General features: G+C 42.7%; 1 protein-coding gene across 24 annotated transcripts in view; it reads left to right on the forward strand.

Annotated features, from left to right (window-relative positions):
- ADGRL3 (adhesion G protein-coupled receptor L3) overlaps positions 1 to 19,512 on the forward strand; it is an 814,176-nt gene that overhangs the window by 290,482 nt on the left and 504,182 nt on the right. For all 24 annotated transcript variants that reach the window (XM_050948174.1, XM_050948180.1, XM_050948199.1 and 21 more), the window contains exon 3: positions 10,385 to 10,644. In XM_050948174.1, the coding sequence (XP_050804131.1) occupies positions 10,590 to 10,644 (55 nt within the window). In that variant the 5' untranslated portion in view covers positions 10,385 to 10,589. The remainder of the gene's footprint in view (positions 1 to 10,384; positions 10,645 to 19,512) is intronic.

Below are 19,512 nucleotides of genomic sequence, written 5' to 3' on the forward strand. Positions count from 1 at the left end.
AAATCTGTTTTAGACTTAAACTACATGTCACCTTCCAGCCAAAAATAGCAATGAGAATTAAAACCCAATTTGCTACTAAACATTAATAGACATTTATTATATCACAACAGATTGGAAAGACAATTAAACTTACCTTTTTCATATAGAACTTTCTCCTTAAAAATTGTTACTCACAGGGGGTTTGTTGCTATCTCATTTGCCAGTAGTGTTTATTCACACACACATTTTCACTAGTTTAAAACTGTTTGATCATTGATCTGATTGTCAGCATTTTCTTTAAATAAAAAACAATCTTGGGTAAACTCTTCTTTCATCATAAAGCAGAAAAATAAAGAGTAGGCACAATTACATTTTCTTGGTTCGAAGAAACATATATCTGAGTTATTTATTGTCCATTTGAGAAGGACCAAAAGCACAGCTCAGAAATGCACTGATGTGACTGGTGTCCTGCATTTACGCAAAAAAGGTCAGTGCAATGATCAGCCAGGTTCTGGTCCTGTAAAACAGAAACATATGAATGAAGGGAATGAATGGAGATACAATATAATTAGGCAAGTCTGCACTGAGGTCACAGCAAGGTAAGGAGATCCAGAATTAAAGATAATCTTCTAGCCATGGCGAATGCCATTATAACCAAAGTATTGTAATTCACCTGATCCTGTCTGTCAGGGGGCTAGAGCCATTGGGCCCCTGAACCTAATGATCATATAGACTGCAGTGTCTGAAGTGCACACTCAGGGAGGTCCAGATTGCCTGGCATCCTCAGCTATTACTTTATTTCATTTTTTTGTAGTCTATTGTGAATATACTAAGAGCATACTGTGTCTGGTCCATGCCTGTTGGGTTGGGTAGGGGGATGGGTAAGTAAGGGCACCCTCTACTCCCACCCCTGTGAGCAGTCTCCTTGGTGCTTCCTCCGTTTGGGGAAGATATAGCTCAGACAGGGGTAGGGAGGAGACTGTGCCATAGGCCCCCTCACTCCATCTTGCTGGCAGACCTGGGCAGATGGGCTGAAGGGTGCAATCTGTACCATCCTAATGAATGGCACAGTGTACGCTCATGCACCTGTGCATGACAGATGGCCCTCTCGGTGCTGTGGGGCTCTGCCCTACTCCATACGTGAGTCAACTGCAAATTGCTCAGTTGATCCCTGTGTCTGTTCCAAAGCCCTGGGTGAAACTTAGGGCTAGCTGCAGAAATGAAGCTGAGGACAGTCAATAGTGTTCAACTCTGCTCTCCATTCTTACATCGGCAGCCTTTGGTCAGCGTAGGTTAAGAAGCGCCTTTGTAATGAGGGAGAGGTTGAGGGACACAGGGCCGAGAGGGAAGGCAAGAAGGAAAAGGAGATCAAGGTGGAGGAAATGATGCTACGGAATGATTTAAACAAATTAAAACCATTTCATTTAATCAGTAAGCCTAGAGGCACTTAGCTGAAGACATTTTCCTAACTATCAAACTTAGAGGCAGCCACTTGGTCTTCCATTTGTTCCCCATACTTTTCCTTTCCATACTTACTCCAACAGAGTCTCTCTCTTTATTTTTGAATTGAAAGTGAGACCTAATGCAGAATCTATGATATCACAGTGATAGCTGACAAAACACTTGAGCTTAGGGAGGACAAACTGGACCTGTGTGAGAGAGATTGACAATGCCAGCCAGAGAAAGTTAGAATTGCGCTTTCTGAGCTTATATCTCTGTAGACATGCACATGTGTGCATCAACCCACACCAGTACATTTAGTTTTTCACAAAATAATTGTAAGGGATGCTTTGCATGTATGTGTGAATAAGCAGCATTGCCAACCCCAAGTGTTTAAATATTATGAGCCGGGCCCAAAGGAATCATGAGATTGGCTTACGAATAGGGCTTTCAAACAATTTAAAAAAATAATCATGATTAACTGTTAAAGAATAACAGAATACCAATTTAAATTTTTTATAAATATTTTTGAATGTTTTTCTACTCTACAGTGTAAAGTGCTCACTTTATATTATTACTTTTTATTATGCATATTTGCACTGTAAAAAAAAGATAAACAAAAGTGCAATCTACAGGTCAAAGCATGAGGAGGCATGCAAATGATTAGCATATCTGCCACATAAATTCCTTGCAACACCAGCTACAGCAGTGCCATGCAAACATCGCTTCTCACTTTCAGGTGACATTGCAAACAAATAGTGGGCAGCATTATCTCCCATAAAAGGAAACAAACTTTTTTGTCTTAGCAATTGGCTGAACAAGACGTAGGACTGAGTGGACTTGTAGGCTCTAAAGTTTTACATTGTTTTGGTTTTGAGTGTAGTTCTGTAAAAAAAAAAAAAAATCTACATTTGTAAGTTGTACTTTCATGATAAAGAGATTGCACTACAGTACTTGTATGAGGTGAATTGAAAAATACTATTTCTTTTGTTTATCATTTTTACAGTGCAAATATTTATAACAAAACATAATATAAAGTGATCACTGTACACTGTATTCTGTGTTGCAATTGAAATCAATATATTTGAAAATGTAGAAAAACATCCAAAATATTTATAAATTAAAATTGTATTCTATTATTGTATATCAGTGCAATTAAAACTGTGATTAATCAAAATTAATTTTTTTAATTGAGTTAATTTGTTATGAGTTAATCACTTGAGTTAACTGTGATTAATTGATAGCCCTAAGAGTCACAAAATTTATAAATGACAGGTTTCAGAGTAGCAGCCATGTTAGTCTGCATCCGCAAAAAGAACAGGAGTACTTGTGGCACCTTAGAGACTAAAAAATTTATTTGAGCATAAGCTTGCAAACATACATTTGGTTTCTGTTTCTCGAGCCCCTATTGGCTACATTTGGGTCACATTTTCTGGCTTTTCCCTGTAAGCATGAAGGCTAGAAACTTCCTTTAAAAAAAAAGACAGTTGAGATTCTCATGATTCCAGGAAAATACCCAATATAATGAAACTTTCAATACAATCATAAGATTTGGCAACACTGGTGTAATGCTAGAGGACTGTGGCAATTCCTGTTTATAAAGTAGAAAAACTACAACTGGATAGATCCTAGAAGTTTTGTAGTATTTTAGAATCAGTGATAAGTCTCCAAAGAGAGAGTATCTGTAAACCCAAATATAACCTAGTTTAGAACATGACTGTGGGAACTATTCCATGTTATGCTGAAATGGGATGATCTCAGATAGCTAGAGGCCTGGGGTGCTGTGAAACTTCTGATGCAGAACTGTACCCTTTCCCCCAATTGTATATTTCCCTGAACTTTAATTGGTTGACAGTGTCTGATTTGCTCAATTACTTTGAATTTATTTCCTGACAACTCGGACACCCTCTACTTAATTTTTGCAACTCCAGCGTATCCAAATGCAGTAATGTAATATAAATAATTTCATCCCTTACAACATTCTCAAGCTAGCCCCCTCCAGAAAATTGAAGTAAAGTTGCAAGAAGATGTCGATGGAAAGGTAGCTGGTAGTACCATATCTAGTTTAGTTATCAGTTGGACCTCGAAAATATCAAAAGGAAATGGAGACTGTCCAGCCATTGATAATGTATTTCATACCAGTATTTCTATAAAAACTGAGTATAATATCTTAAGATCATGCATGGGAAAGTCAAAATCATTCCCACCTTGTGCTCCCCTCCTCCTGGCAACACCTCCTACAAATCTACAAGTGTTTCCTTTCTGATATCAGAAAGCAACTTGAAAAATTGCACTCTAGGAAGGTCTCATGGCATATTTCATCCTGAGACTGATGAAAGGGGAAATCAGGGAAATGTGAACTTTAAAAAAAAAAAAAAAAAAAGAGAGAGAGAGAGAGAATAAGAGAAATATCTATTTAAAAACAAAAGAAAGAAATATATTGTGATAATTTCTTATGATGAGCTCTGTAACCAAATCCAGACTCCAGTCTAACCTGAGAGAACTCAGAGAAATGCAAAATGTCTCTCACTCAATTGGGGTAAGTCTACACAACAGCTTGAGGTGTGATCCCTGGCTCGGGTAGACACAGGTGTTACCTCTACTCACCCTGACACCTAAAAATAGCAGTGCAGCCACAGTAGCATGTGTGGCAGCTGAGGCCAGTCACCCCAGTACAGTCCCACCCAACCTTCCGCTTACGTCCTGGGGCAGCCAGCCCAGTGTGCTTCTGGAGTACAGCTAGTGTGTGTGTGTCAATGTGAGCTGGGAACTACACTTCCCAGCTCAGCAGTGTAGATGTGCACTTGGAGCCAAAACAGTTTCTCATGCACACAGCTCACTCTCTAATTTCATATGAAATTTCCCTGCTCTGAGTCGTGAACCTGGATTCAGGGAATAAATAAACCATAGATTACTTAAATTTCCCTTTGACCTTAAAAAGGGGCCAAAAAACTATATGTAGCCTACAGGGAAAAAAAACAGTAGACTTGGCTGGTCTGCATTTGTGTTTGCTTGTCAAGGGCTTGCTAAATCTGAAATGAATTAACTCTGTTAACATTTGACAGTGACCTTGCACGTTGTTTTGCTGTAAAGCTATTACTACTTCCAAAGGATTCGTTGCCATTTTAAATTATAGGTTAAACAGGTGGTGCATGGGACTATATTCGATTCAACAACAGTCCCAAGCTGTTCGGGCTGTTCATTGCAGGGGAATGTAGATAGCATTGTTGTGATATTTGAGAAACTCTGATAAACTGGTATTTATGAGAGGTTGCCACTGTTTTTGCTTACTGGACATCTTTGAAAATATTTATCAAGAGAAGCCGCATAATACGTAGAGGAGGAGTAATGGGGTGGATTTAGTATAGTTAAATAACATACTGTATAGCAAGTGAGTGGCACCCAAACTTTCGGAACGACTGTTCTGCTTCACTGGAGTAAGACCTGGGCTATTTGCTGCCTCCCATTTAGGGATGTAGCTGTGAACGTGCAGTGGACAATTAGGGCATGTCTTCATGGGGTACTAATGCGCCGTAAGCCAGGGTGTGAATGTACAGCACCCTAGCTTATCATGCAGTAACGTTCCATGTGGACACTTCTCCAGGGCAGTAGAAGTATCGGATGAAATTTAATAGTGAAAAGTGCAAGGTCATGCATTTAGGGATTAATAACAAGAATTTTAGTTATAAATTGGGGACGCATCAGTTGTAAGTAACAGAGGAGGAGAAGGACCTTGGAGTATTTTTTGATCACAGGATGACTATGAGCTGTCAATGTGATATTGCCGTTAAAAAAGCTAGTGCAGTTTTAGGATGCATCAGTCAAGATATTTCCAGCAAAGATAAGGAGGTGGTTAGTACCATTATACAAGGCACTGGTGAGACCTCATCTGGAATACTGTGTGCAGTTCTGGTGTCCCATGTTTAAGGAGGATGAATTCAAATTGGAACAGGTTCAGAGACGGGCTACTAGGATGATCCGAGGAATGGAAAACCTGTCTTATGAAAAGAGACTCAAAGAGCTTGGCTTGTTTAGCCTAACCAAAAGAAGGTTGAGGGCGGATATGATTGCTCTTTATAAATATATCAGAGGGATTAATATTAGGGAGGGAGAGGAATTATTTAAGCTTAGTACCAATGTGGACACAAGAACAAATGGATATAAACTGGACACTAGGAAGTTTAGACTTGAAATTAGACGAAGGTTTCTAACCATTAGAGTAATGAAGTTCTGGAACAGCCTTCCAAGGGGAGTAATGGGAGCAGAAGAAATATCTGGCTTTAAGACTAAGCTTGATAAGTTTTTGGAGGGGATGGTATGATGGGATAGCCTAATTTTGGCAATTAATTTGGCAATTGATCTTTGATTATCAGCAGGTAAGTATGCCCAGTGGTCTGTGATGAGATGTTAGATGGGGTGGGATCTGAGTTACTACAGAGAATTCTTTCCTGGGTGCTGGCTGGTGAGTCTTGCCCACATGCTCGGGGTTTAACTGATCGCCATATTTGGGGTCGGGAAGGCCTTTTCCTCCAGGGCAGATTGGCAGAGGCCCTGGAGGTTTTTCACCTTCCTCTGCAGCATGGGGCATGGGTCACTTGCTGGAGGATTCTCTGCAGCTTGAGGTCTTCAAACCAAAATTTGAGGACTTCAATGGCTCAGACATAGGTTTGATAGAGGAGTGGGTGGGTGAGATTCTGTGGCCTGCATTGTGCAGGAGATCAGACTAGATCATCATCATGGTCCCTTCTGACCTTAAAGTCTATGAGTCTATGAGTCTATTGCAGTGCACTTTGATGTTCTGCTGTTGAAATGAAAGGACATCAAAAGCGTGCTACAGGAGTTTAGTGTGCTGTAGGGGTGTTCATGTGGGATCTTCCTGTGCAGCAAGTGAGTGCACTGTAGTCACACTCTGCTTGGGGTGCACTCATGTGCTGTGTTGCGAAGCCCACAGCTGTTTTAAACCTTGTTCTTGCAGTGTAGAGACTGGGGTTTGGAGCAGTCCAAACTCTCTTGAGCGTTAGTGAATGAATAATGAAAGGGTTAAGCAGGCAACTTTTGTGTTTACAGGCCCAAGGGAGCAGAATTGGGATCCACAGTAGAAAAGGGGAACTGTCTAGCTGAGCAGATGGAAATGTTTCTGTTGGAAAAATTGAGACTATTTTTGTGAAAAATCTGAATTTTCTTGCTTGTGTGGTTTGGAGTGAATCTTCGAGAGGGACAATGTCAGGTCAATCTCAGCACCAAATCTAAGTTTTCAGACAAATCTGCCTTTACAATACCTCAGAAATGTTTGCATGGTTATTTAAAAATTCCAGTGGAAAGAGTTTTAAAGAAAGAACTATGACCCTGCAGTATTTACATTGCAGTGTGGTGTTAGCATACGGAAGTGTGAACATGAGAATGACTTGAAACTGGTTGGTGAGGGGCAGAGGAGGGGAGACACTCTCTTTTCATTGTTGGAGCTGAAAGAAATGCAGAAAACATGCGGAGAGAGAGAAAAGAAAACCAAGTGTTTACAATTCTTTCTGTTTTTAACAATCTAAAGTTGTGTTAGTAAGACAGGTAATTTTTTTTTTTAAAACTTGAATGTTTCTTTTTACTTTATATTAATAGTGTTGGTAATTTAGGCATTTTTTTTCAGAAAGTATATTTTTTCCATTTTGCTGCGTTACCCCTCCTATCTCTCCCGCACACTGCGTGAAATTATGAAAACATTTCCTGAAGTAGCTTCTTGTTAAACGACATATGTTGAAAATGGAGACCTGCATTCATCATGGGGCTAGATTTTCCCATAATCACTAGCATCAAAGGGTTAATTACTTGCAGGCATTTTCTCTTGCAAACAGTGAATTTAATCAATATCTCTGTAAAGCATTCAGCTTATTTTCCACTAAGTAAGCAACTTTTACAAAAGACAGAGATAAGAAATGCAGCACTGTTTTTCTATTAAAGAATACAAAGCTGTGATGCTTTGTTTGTTTAAAACTATTAGGCAAGTAGTGTCTTGCTGGCTGTCTGGCTGACTAGCTTTAGTGCTACTGAAGATCTAAAGAAAAAACTACCAAATCAAGTTATTATTGGGTCCTTCCAAAGCTGTTTGCTCTTGTGCTTAATTTCAGTATGTTTCTTCCATAGCTATTAAATTATATCCATGCATACTTAACAGGGATCAAATCTCATCTGTGTTAAATTGGATATTAAATTAACTTTTTTTTTATAATTTTAGTGATTGATAATGGGGCTGATTCTTGCACTTTGTGTGGTCTTTTACCCTTGTGCACTGTGAACACCTTTTTGGTTATGTAACAGTTCCAAATCAGAGTGCTGATATTTTACACCCACTTTGCACCACTGTAAATCATCACACATGGTTCAAGGCGTTGGCACATCCAGTGACTCAATGCCGTTTGAACACATTTTATTTGTGCTGCTGTAATTCCGCTTTGAAGTCAGCACATCTAGCCATTGACTAGATCTTGTCAATTTCCTTATTTCTTTTTCCTCCCTTAGACTAATTTCATTAAAGTAACACAAGGACTCCTTGGTGTGCTGGTTGACATAAAGCACTGAAGAATGGACTCGTTAGGTGTTGTATCCATCAGTGTATCCATAATGCCTTTTAAAGAACGGTCATCTTGAACAAGTATCGCACAGTACATTTTTAGTTCCTAATGCCTTAGTTTTCTTTGGCTCTCCGCTTTTCAGTCAGTTCTGTTCTGAAGAGTTGTGCTTTTGTAGCTGCTAGTGTGTAAATCACTTTAGCGTGATGCTTGACAGCAGATCAGGATGTGATGCTGATGGTGGCATCACTGCAGCCAGAAAGGTCAGCATTCAGTAGAACCTTCTTGTAAATTAATGCAGCATGCTTTTGCTTGGTGGTTCAAATCCAGACCCCTGTAGGGCAAATGTAACTTTTAATTTGCTTGCATTGGAGGTGTATCCCTTGCTTGCTATCGATAAATTGAAAGTTCTGTGTTGGACAATTCATAGCTGCTCTCTCTCATTGTCTTTGGCCAAATATTACCTCCAGAGAACCCAGTAAATGGGATTTGTTTTATTTTGCGAGCCTCTTTCTATTTCTTGTAATGCTTCTTTTGAGTGTGCTCCTCTAAACCCCCCACCCCACCATCAAAAGGCTTGACCCGTAACAATTTCATTTTTACCCTACAAACCCGAACAAAGCTCTGAAAACTTGCATGATGCTGAGATCTGATCTGAGCAGAGATCATCACTAGCAGTGTGACCGTAAGCAAGTCACTTGACTACCCACTAAGCTTGGGCTTCCAGTCATCCCAGCTGCAAAGCTGGGTAAAAGCTTTGAAAAACAAGTGCCTCCATTCAGGTGAGTGAGCAAATGACAGCAGGGGGAAAAAATAGCTCAGACTAAACTGTGATACAAGCAAATATTTTTTGTTGGAAGCAATGATACTTGGTTATACAGAGTATAAATCAGAACAATGCAGGGTTTGATTTAGCAGGGACTGAAGGGCAAAACAAAGGAAACACTGTTATGTCCAAGCTTCAGAAATATACCCAGATAGCAGTGGCATGCAACAAGCTTTTTCATATGCTTTTTGGCTCACACTGGGTTTTGCGTAAGAACCAAAGTTGGCAAAAACAGCAGGCTTTGCTCATATAAGAATAGCCTATGCTGATTACAGATTTTGGAGAGATTTTTAATTAGGCCAGTGCTGTGAAGGCTACAAAGTCTTGGGACTTCAAAACAAGGCTGTCATATATTTTACAATTGATCATATTTTAAAAATTGGTTTTAAGCAGAAATCACCACTGCAGTCAACAGGGAATTTAAGCTTAAAATTGATGGCATGATTTAACTCTATAGTTGTTTTCTTCAAGGTTTGGTTCACTATATCCTTCAATCCACCTCTATGAGGACAGAAAATGGTGGCTAGTCAGAATCTTTCTTGTGAAGGGCTGTCCCTTTGGTGGGGTCACAAGGAGAAATAGACAAACCCACCCATCCCCCACAAAAAAGAAGGAGGCCTGTGGTGCATGTGCCAGGGTACATCTGTGACCATGCATGGGGCTGCTCCGGCTGACGTACCTGTGGCTGGGACTCTGTGTCAGCACAGGAGAGCAAGGGGGAGGAAGAACTCCCCTTACTCCTCGCTGAGGGCTCCATACTCCCTGTTCCCTGCTTTGCAAAGCTGAGCTGGCATTGGGTGTGTTGTGATTTGCTGCTGCTGTGGGATAGCAGGAAGTTCCCACCCACCTAGAGTAAAGGGGGAAGCAGAGAGGGCTGGTGCCTCAGAGACGTGTCTGAGTCACAGCGCCTTCTGGGGCTAATCTTGGGACAGGGCAGTTTATGCTCCACCCCTTGCTCAGGGCTGTGCTTAAAGACATGGTCGAGTCCAAGTGCCTCACTGGACTCTCACATGTGCAGTCACTTGATGTGCACATACAACCACAAGTTCACGTTCTCCTGAATGTATTGGTGCCTGTGCTTTGGGTCTGTATGTCAGACATTGCAGCGGGAAGGTGGGTTACTGGGGTTAAAATTCACCGCTGTGCAGAAGGCTTCCATGAGGTCTGGCCAGCACATAAAGCCATTGAAGCCCTTCTTTGAAAGAGTAAGTGGGACATAAGTGATGCACAGACTCGAGTGCTGGCCCTCTGCACAGGGGTACATTGTGTGTTCCTACCAAACAGCTAAGAAAGGCTGGTGGGAGGAGTGGTTCTTAACCTTTTTCGTTTGCGGACCCCTAAAATATCTTGAATGGAGGAGCGGACTCCTTTGGAAATCTATTGTCTGTGTATATAGTTGAATTCTGTTCAGTCAGTTTTCAATCTGTCTTTTGCAGACCCTTCAGGCATAGTCTGTGGGACACAGATTGAGAACCGCTGTGTTAAGGGATCCAGTTTGTGCTTAAACCTGCTGTCTTGATTGCCATGCACTAATCACCTGGTTTTGTTACTGACCTCGCTCTTTCTCTTTTGTTTGTAGGTTTCAATTCTGGATATTGGTTGTGTTTTTTGTTTTTTTTTTTAATTTTTATGATTATTATTTTTGGTTGGCTTTTTTTCCTTCCCCTGTGGATGTGAATTGAAGACCTACGGAGGAGCTCTGGACGAGGGAACAGGAGGACGCTTACTTCATTTTATTTGGAAACACTCGTTGCCGCGGTACCTTCTAGTTATATTCCACAGTCATGTGGTCATCACAGCTGCTGTTCTTCACAATGCTGTTAGCACCAGCAGTGCATGGTAAGAGAGAGGTGGAGGGAGTTGGTGGGGTGCTTAGGTTTTTTGCCTATATAATCTATGTGAAATTGTTTTTTCTAGGCCAAGGGGACCTAAGGCAGTGAGGAGGCCAAAACCCATTGAAACTCAGTAGATTTTGGCACCAAACTCCTTTACACCTCTTTGCAAAGCCCAGGCTACATTATTTGTTTAATTAATGATCTGGAGGATGGCGTGGACTGCACTCTCAGCAGTTTTGCTGATGACACTAAACTTGGAGGAGTGGCAGATACGCTGGAGGGTAGGGATAGGATACAGAGGGACCTAGACAAATTAGAGGACTGGGCGAAAAGAAACCTGATGAGGTTCAACAAGGACAAGTGCAGAGTCCTGCACTTAGGACGGAAAAATCCCATACACTGATACAAACTAGGGACCGAATGGCTAGGCATCAGTTCTGCAGAAAAGGACCTAGGGGTTACAGTGGACGAGAAGCTGGATATGAGTCAACGGTGTGCCCTTGTTGCCAAGAAGGCTAATGGCATTTTAGGCTGTATAAGTAGGGGCATTGCTAGCAGATCAAGGGATGTGATCATTCCCCTCTATTCGACATTGGTGAGGCCTCATCTGGAGTACTGTGTCCAGTTTTGGGCCCCCACACTACAAGAAGGATGTGAAAAAATGGGAAAGAGTCCAGCGGAGGGCAACAAAAATGATTAGGGGGCTGGAGCACATGATTTATGAGGAGAGGCTGAGGGAACTGGGATTGTTTAGTCTGTAGAAGAGAAGAGTGAGGGGGGATTTGATAGCTGCTTTCAACTACCTGAAAGGTTGTTCCAAAGAGGATGGATCTAGACTGTTCACAGTGGTACCTGATGACAGAACAAGGAGTAATGGTCTCAAGTTGCAGTGCGGGAGGTTTAGGTTGGATATTAGGAAAAGCTTTTTCACTAGGAGGGTGGTGAAGCACTGGAATGGGTTACCTAGGGAGGTGGTGGACTCTCCTTCATTAGAGGTTTTTAAGGTCAGGCTTGACAAAGCCCTGGCTGGGATGATTTAGTTGGGAATTGGTCCTGCTTTGAGGACTAGATACCTCTTGATGTCCCTTCCAACCCTGGTACTCTATGATTCTATGATTGCAAAATAGGCCTGCAATAAAGAACCATTATTTGGCCTTAGGTAAAAAAGCTGTTTATGAACTAAACTGCTTGATGCATGTGAGGTCACTTTGGAGATTTCCATTAGACAGTCTGTGCAGTGCATTATAGCTGAGCTTCTGCCCTGTGCTCAGGACCAGCACCCAGGGTAAGAACCACTTAGTCACACATTGTACTGGGCCTGTGCCTAGGGGTTGAATTCCACTCTGTGTGACTAGATATCTCAGAGATACATTGTACAGTGTAACCTACCTTAACCACAGCTACAGAGGATGGGATCTCACTAAATTATCATCACTGATGCTATTAGCACACATATTAACGTGCCACGGTAGCCATCCTATTTTGTATTCTCTTCAGCAAGTAATTATAATCTATTCTTTATCACAGATTAAGGAAAAGTGATCCATCTCACTATGTGGACAGGGCTTATAGGGCAATCAGGGCCAGTGCAACCATTTAGGTGACCTAGGCGGTCACCTAGGGCGCTGGCATAGGGCGCCATTTTCTTCGGCAGCGATCGTGGCTGCCAGATCTTCGGCCACCCCAGTCGCTGCCAGCATTTAGGCGGAGGGAGCCGCTGGGAGGGCCGCCTGCAGCAAGTAAGGTGGGGGGGCGGCACGCAGGGGAACTCCCCACCCCAGCTCACCCTTGACCCGCCTCCTCCCCGAGCACGCCATCGCCGCTTCACTTCTCCCGCCTACGAGGCTTGCGGCACCTAAGCTGATTGGCGCCACAAGCCTGGGAGGCGGGACAAGTGAAGCAGCGACAGCGTGCTCAGGGTGCTCGTGCGCGGAGCAGGGGTGAGCTGGGGGGGGGCCCTCAAGGCGGAGGGTTGGGGGTGGGGAGCTGCCGCAAGGGGGGCGCCTCAGGATGGAGGGTGGAGCTGCTGTGTGTGGGGGGGTGCAGCGGGGAGAGGGCGCTAGGTGGAAGTTTCACCTAGGGCGTGAAACATCCTTGCACCAGCCCTGAAGGCCATGTTTTTAACAATAGGAACCCAAAGTTAAGCGCCTAAAATAATTGGCCTGATTTCTAAATTGCTGACTGCCTAGAAGAACCTGCTGTTGAGAGGTGAGGGAGGGGGTCAGCATTTTTGAAAATCTGGCAACTCCATTTGGGGGCCTTAAGGGGAGCTGAGCTCTTCTGAAATTCTGGCCTTAGTGTCAGGTCATTGGGAGTACCCTGGACAATCCAAGCCATTGACTTAGGTGTAGGCTTTAGGCTCCTATTTTTGAAAATCTTGGCGAGAACTCCACATCCACTCTTTGCATGTGGCAGTTTCCCAAAGCTAAGGCTTTAGAGTTAAACTTTTAGTGGGGAAGGAAAGACAACAACAAAAATACATAGTGCATCAAGTCTACTGGCATCGCTTTTAACACCTTTATGCCCTAGAGTGATCTCTCTCTCTTTAGTGTTTAAGCAAATTTCCCCACTGATTTTGAAATTTTAATTTATAATTAAATGGTGTCAAAAAATTGTGGCTGGAAAAAAACCCAAGCTATTATGGAAGAAGCTGTTGGTTCTACTCAGGAAGTTAAATGGTAAATGTTGTTTTGCAAATCTTTATAATTAAACAATATTAATAGTTAAAGCAATTAACAATTAAATGCCCCCCTGGCAGTTTTGGTTTTAGTCAGAATGCCAGTGTAGCCTGAGAGCTCGCTTGCTAGTTTTGCTGAATGAAAATGCGAGAAGAATACTAGAAGCCAAGTTGCCCCACAAATGAACAGACACAGAAGATGCAAAAAATCAGGGGGCCTGATTTTTCCCACAGATCTGCTCTTTGGCAAGTCATTTACTCCTATGCAAACTGAGTGGAAAGCATAGCTGGTGTCAGTGACTCCGCAAGGGGCTTATGAGTCTGTTACAGCTACAGCACCTGGCTTTTTGGTTGAAGTGGTATGAGCTCTGGTACAACCCCTGCTGGTGGCCAAGTCAGCAGCCATCCCGCCAGAGCCTGGCCCCAGTGCAGTTCATGGTGTTTCTGCTAGGAGGAGGGTAATAGAAGTAATTTGTGAGCATGCGTTTAGCCTAATGTAGGGGGAAGGGTGCACCCACTAAAATATGAGTTACACAGAAGGTCAGAGTAGATGATCTAATGGTCCCTTCGGGTACCAAAATCTACAAAGCTCAATACCTGCTGCCCTTTCTGGCCCTATCCCGTACCATTCGCACAGCAGTGTCTCCATGAGTGGGGTGGGGAAGCAGATTCAGTGTGGAATTTTCTGCTCTCCAGTTTGAGGATCATTCTGGAGACTTTGTAAGTGCACACAGCAGCCAGAATTCAGCCGTGTGCTAAATATGAAATTAGTCTGGTTAAGACCTTCTCATTCTTGTCTCCTAAGAGATCTCTTTAATGTAGACAGAAGGAAGCCTGGGAAGCTGTAAGACCATATCAAAATTTAATACTTTGGAGTCTATTGTTACAAACTGTGAAAATATCTGGTGTTCAGGATAATTCCAGGGATGTGTATTAACTGGTGAGGTTTTATTTGTGTTGGGGTATTTTTTGAGTCTTATTTTTAGGGTACTCTGATTGCTCCTTCTTCCATATGCAGCTTGTAAATTACAATTTGTTCTTGTATGTTGGGACAATGGAAGGATCGCTGCTTTTATATATATATTTAATCTAGGCATGCCCAATTCTGCCATACATTTGTTTTTGTGGCTACATTTTCCTATCTCCGATAAATGTGTAAGGTTCAAAGTGACACCGTTGTGTAAGAAGACGTGCCAGGCATACCATTTCTGGGTGCATATTGTGTGCTTAAGGTTGTGTTGTCAGGTGTGGGGTCAGAGACCGTTGACTGCACTGCTGTGTGAGACAAACTAACCCCCTAAAGATGCTGCCTGAGTGGGATGCTTTTATGCTGCTGTTCAGCAGAAATGATATAGGGAAAAAACCTCAATTGCTGCATTTTCGTGGTGATATTATCATGGTTGCTGCGCCATAAACATCTTAGGGTGACAGGATGTCCTGATTTCATAGGGACGGTCCCGATTTTTGGGTCTTTTTCTTGTATAGGCTTCTATTACCCTCCCCCCCGTCCCGATTTTTCACATTTGCCGTCTGGTCACCCTAAAACACCCAGACACAGACCTCTTTTTGTCCAGTGCTACTTCATGCCTCACATACCAGAGAAATTCTCCCTGTCCATAGGCCTGTCTACCCATTTGGGCTGCAGTGGGACTGAAGTGCTGCACAGGACTTGTGCTGGCCCCCTGTACCTCTGCGCAAGACCATAACCTCCTGCTTTATTCAGTAGGAAACTCCCCCGCTGCAGACCTGTTTGAAAGGTGCTGCTGCTGCCATAATGAAGCCTGTCAACCCAAGAGTTGACCCTTTGCTGTGTTAGCTGCACCCAGTGCACAAAGTTCTAGAGTTAGCTGAAGTGGAAAATAGCAACGTTAAAAGAAAAACTATCTTTGGAGGGCTCTGGAATGACGGGAATTTGCCGCTGAGCTCACTAGGGTTCATAGGAGCTCTGAAATATCTGTGGGAGATGCGCATTTTGGGCCAGAGTGCAGCCCAAACCCATTGGCTCTGCACTGCATTTGGGAAGGGGATGACAAGGGGTCTGCTGCAGTTCCTCTTGGGCTGCCACTCTTTGGAAGGTGATGTGTGGAGAAGGGAGTGTAAGAGCATGGCCCTGCACCCACCGCTGCTAGCCCCCTTTGAAGAGAATCCCTTCATTGTCCAGGGGGCACAAGGTCCAGACTTGTGTCTGGCCTTTGAACAGGACTTTCAGGGAACATTGTCTTCGCTCACTTGCCCCAATGTGCACCTGAGCAAGCCCACCTGCAAGCTGTCCCTTAGCCTGTTCTGGAACAAGCATGTTTATCGTAGACGGAGAATGACCTTCTCAGATGTTACAGCCCCTCCTCCCTAACCCACCAAGTAACCTGCCCTCCCCAGAACCAGGTGGATTTCTTTCTGTCTTAAAATGGGTGAACAGAGAGAGACTCCATGTACCTCATTTGCTCTAATGCCAGTCTAATGTGGAAAACACTCAGACACTGATGATGGGCAGCAAACCCCTAGGCTGCCCTGGCGTCTTATTTAAACCCAAATGTATTGCTAAAGGTGTGTTTAGATGTAAAGCTTCTCAGTGCATTGTATAAAAACAAAATTCATACTTCTGCATCACTGACCAGCAGGCCAAGAGAGGTGCAACGCACGTGTGTGTGGTCTGAAATTACACTGATCTCTAACCAGATAATGATCTCTCACTTTGAATCTCTTAATAGCTCTGAAAAAGTGATGCAAACCTCTGCAGCCCCGAGAGATCTATACACTGAATGTCTTGTCACATGATTATTTTTGGTCCCATTTTGGATTTCCAGAAACCAGGATGCCCAGGAGGATTTGTACTCCAGCCAGATCTAGCGCAGTCATTTTCAGCTGACCTCTGTATATTTAGGACATGGGCTACCTTGGCTTTCTGTTTCAGAGAACTAGTCTAAGCTGGGCCTGAAGTACTGTCACTGTTTGCACATGGAAAAGCAATTTGCAACCCTGTCCAGTCCTGCATTGCAGCAGCTGGGAGGAGAGAGTCCCACCTGCTGTTCTGTTCTCAGCCTTCCTAAGGCCTTTGTACCATTTTACTGCCATTTTTGGTGGGCAGCCGTGGTGGTGGGAGGTCTCTTCTTTGTAAAGAGATGGCATTCACAGGACAAGCTGATTTCTCACTGCATTAGCAGGTCAGAGTACAGGGCCAGGTTCTGTGTTGTTTTTGGTGGGAGCCTTGGAAGTATTTATTACTCAACAGCACTGGAAGCATTATCTTCCTTGGGGAAATACATGACGCTAGCAAGCTGGTCCTTGGTGATAGAGAGCTGCTTAATGTGAGCTGAATGTTTGCTTTCTTACTTTTGGAAAACTGCAAGCACTGCCACCTTTTAAAATACATACTATGTTCCTTTTATACTTGTACAAGTGTTATGTTATCTTGTGAATGGTGGGTAATTGCCTTTTGTATGCTACTCTTTATATAGTCACAATGAAATACAAGAGACATGTTTTATTAGTTGTGAAATAGCCAAGTTGACATCCAGGCTTCTGCCTAACTTCGTTGTTTTAAAAGATTAATCATCCTTGAAATATTTATAATATTTGCTAGGCCAGGCAGTTGGTATTACTGCAGCAGAGCCACCATTTTTATAGGAGACGGGGTGATGAAAGAAAAGCTTTTCCTGGTAAAAGGGCTGACCACAGATGTATACCACAGTGTTTTTATTAGCAGCACAGTACTAAATTCAGGAGTATTAAATTCTCCAGCCGATGGCGGTCTGATCTATAAGCCGGTAGAGGGTGAAATTCAACCCTGCAAAGGTCCTATGCACCACTTAATTCTCACTTAAGCCATTAAGTGGTGCAAAGGGCAGTGTGCAGGGCCCTCTCTACACAGGGGTGAATTTCACACAGAGTAAATAAGGGAATTTCTGTTTTTTTTAATCCTTCTTCAGTGTTCTGAAAATGTGCCTGTCCACAGAGTTCACATGCACCAATGCATTATGGAGGCTAAAAGCAAGCAAAATCTTTTTTCACTTGCAATCCACAATGTTCGCTAGTCACATACAAATTTTTCATGAATTTCCCAGATCTCTCACACCTAGAAAACGAGATAGTAGCTATGAGTTGGCAAAGCATTCTGGCTATGAACATGCAAATAAACGTATCAAGGGATTACCACCTCCCTTTGCTTTTGAAATATGTATGTTACATAGATCCCGAACACATGGGTTTTTTTGTTCTGGACCAAAGCATTGTACAACACTGATTTAGATTTGTCTACTTGCTCTCACTATTATAGAAGGAAAGTGGGATTCTTAGTGAATAATCTGTATGCCACTACCCATGATATGTGACCAGCTTGTAGCTGTTACATGGCAAGCCTGGTACCTGAGCCCTGGCAGTCAACTCAGTGTGTATGCTGTGAGTTCATAGTGATAATTAAGCCATGCAATATGACAGCATGTGAATTACAGTGTGGTAATTCACCTCCAGAGCTTATAGGCACAAAGGATGGAGGCCAAATGGCCTTTGTGCATCAAAGTGTGAATTATTGTACCACAATTTACTCCCCATCACATTTGACTGCAATTTTAAAATGTTTTTGTTTTAATTTTTTCCAAAGTTATAAAATGCCCCAAAATATAGTATTGAGAAGTCTAACACATTTTCACAGGAGAACAGCAGGAGAGAAAGACAGGAATTTTGCTGGATCCTAAGGTCTCAGGAGTTGTTTTAGATGCATTTATTCACCCTAGCCACTAAATGAGTTTTGTGATGTGGACACCTGCCTGCCAACAACTGCATTGGGATCAGCAACTCATTTCACGTAGGCTACCAAACAGTCATTCTGTAGGGTAATTTATTTTAGTTACTTATTATCTGATCTCAATGTGATCTGGAGACCTTAGCCCAGGGCCAGTCTTCTGAGTCATTCAATCTCTGTCTAGTTCATAAAGTAGACAGACACCACCACAACAAAAATCACCATCACAGATGGCACTCTTGTTACCAGTCTCAGCAAAGGTTGAATAATAATTGAGACTGCACTGTCTGGAGCAAATTGGCAGCAGGGTAATGCTGCTTCTGGTAAGTTTGATCTGTTGTAGCTCATGTCTCAAGTGTCATAAAAACAGACTCTAAAAATTGGCACGAAAACACTGGGAGAAAATGATTGGAAAATGCCTTAAAACCTTACATCTAAAATGCGTTCTGTTCTGCAGGAAAGGGTTGTCTTAATGAGAGGAATGCAGTGTTGTTCGTTGGAATTCATTCTGTAGGTCAGTATATCCTTTCTGGGACAGGTAGTCATGGGTTGCTAACATCACTGCTTCATGTGCTCATAGCCATGTAGATAAGTTTTTTTAAATCAAACAAACCTGTGATTCACAGCGTATCAGAGTAGGTGATCTAAGTGTCCCACCTGTCCTGAAACACCATGAAGTTACAGAACACCATTTTATTGTAGAGTAATTCCTCTGCCATTCAAACAATATCAACATTTTTGTCGGTAATGGGTGGAGCACCTGTAGCTAAGATTGCCTAAGTCTTCCCGTTATAAGCTTCTTTTCTCAGTGTCTTTTAAAATAAAATTAACAAGAGACCATTGCAAGTTTGATATTTTATACACTCTGACTACAGATTGTGAGCTCCTGGAGCGCGGAACTGTTTTCTTTGCTTCTTGTCCATATGGCATCTGGCACACTGGGGCCCTGATCCTCAATTAGGTTCCTCAGTACTACAATAATACAAATAATGGATAATAACTGCCAATTTTTACCTTTATGAGAGAGGTGTCCCTGTTCATTCCTGTTCTTTCTCTCCCTTCTAAGGTATTCCTTTCTGGATTTGTTACAGTATTTATACTTCTGTCTTTCTTTCTTATAATGTTCTTAATGCTGAAATGTGTAGCTGAAGGAAGGCAACCCATTAGTTGCTAGCCTAGTCCTTGCCTGCTATGCAGTGTACATGAGGAGCCTCATCCCACCATAAGGGCTGGCTTGCAATCAGTGCACATGGGAAATGCAGGAACTGTGTCTTACCTACCTCTCTGGACATGCATGGCATTCCGAAGGGGTTGGAGCCATGCCAAGGGAGATCAGTACAGCGAGGGGAGGGAGGAGTAGGCTGCATCCTCATCTGCATGCTTGGGAACTAAGAGGACATTTGTCTTCCAATTCCTCTCCAAATCCCATCAGGTCCACCTGGGATGCTGTGCTCCAC

This window comes from Gopherus flavomarginatus, chromosome 3, assembly GCF_025201925.1.
Source record: "Gopherus flavomarginatus isolate rGopFla2 chromosome 3, rGopFla2.mat.asm, whole genome shotgun sequence".
NCBI classification, from domain to species: Eukaryota; Metazoa; Chordata; order Testudines; family Testudinidae; genus Gopherus; species Gopherus flavomarginatus.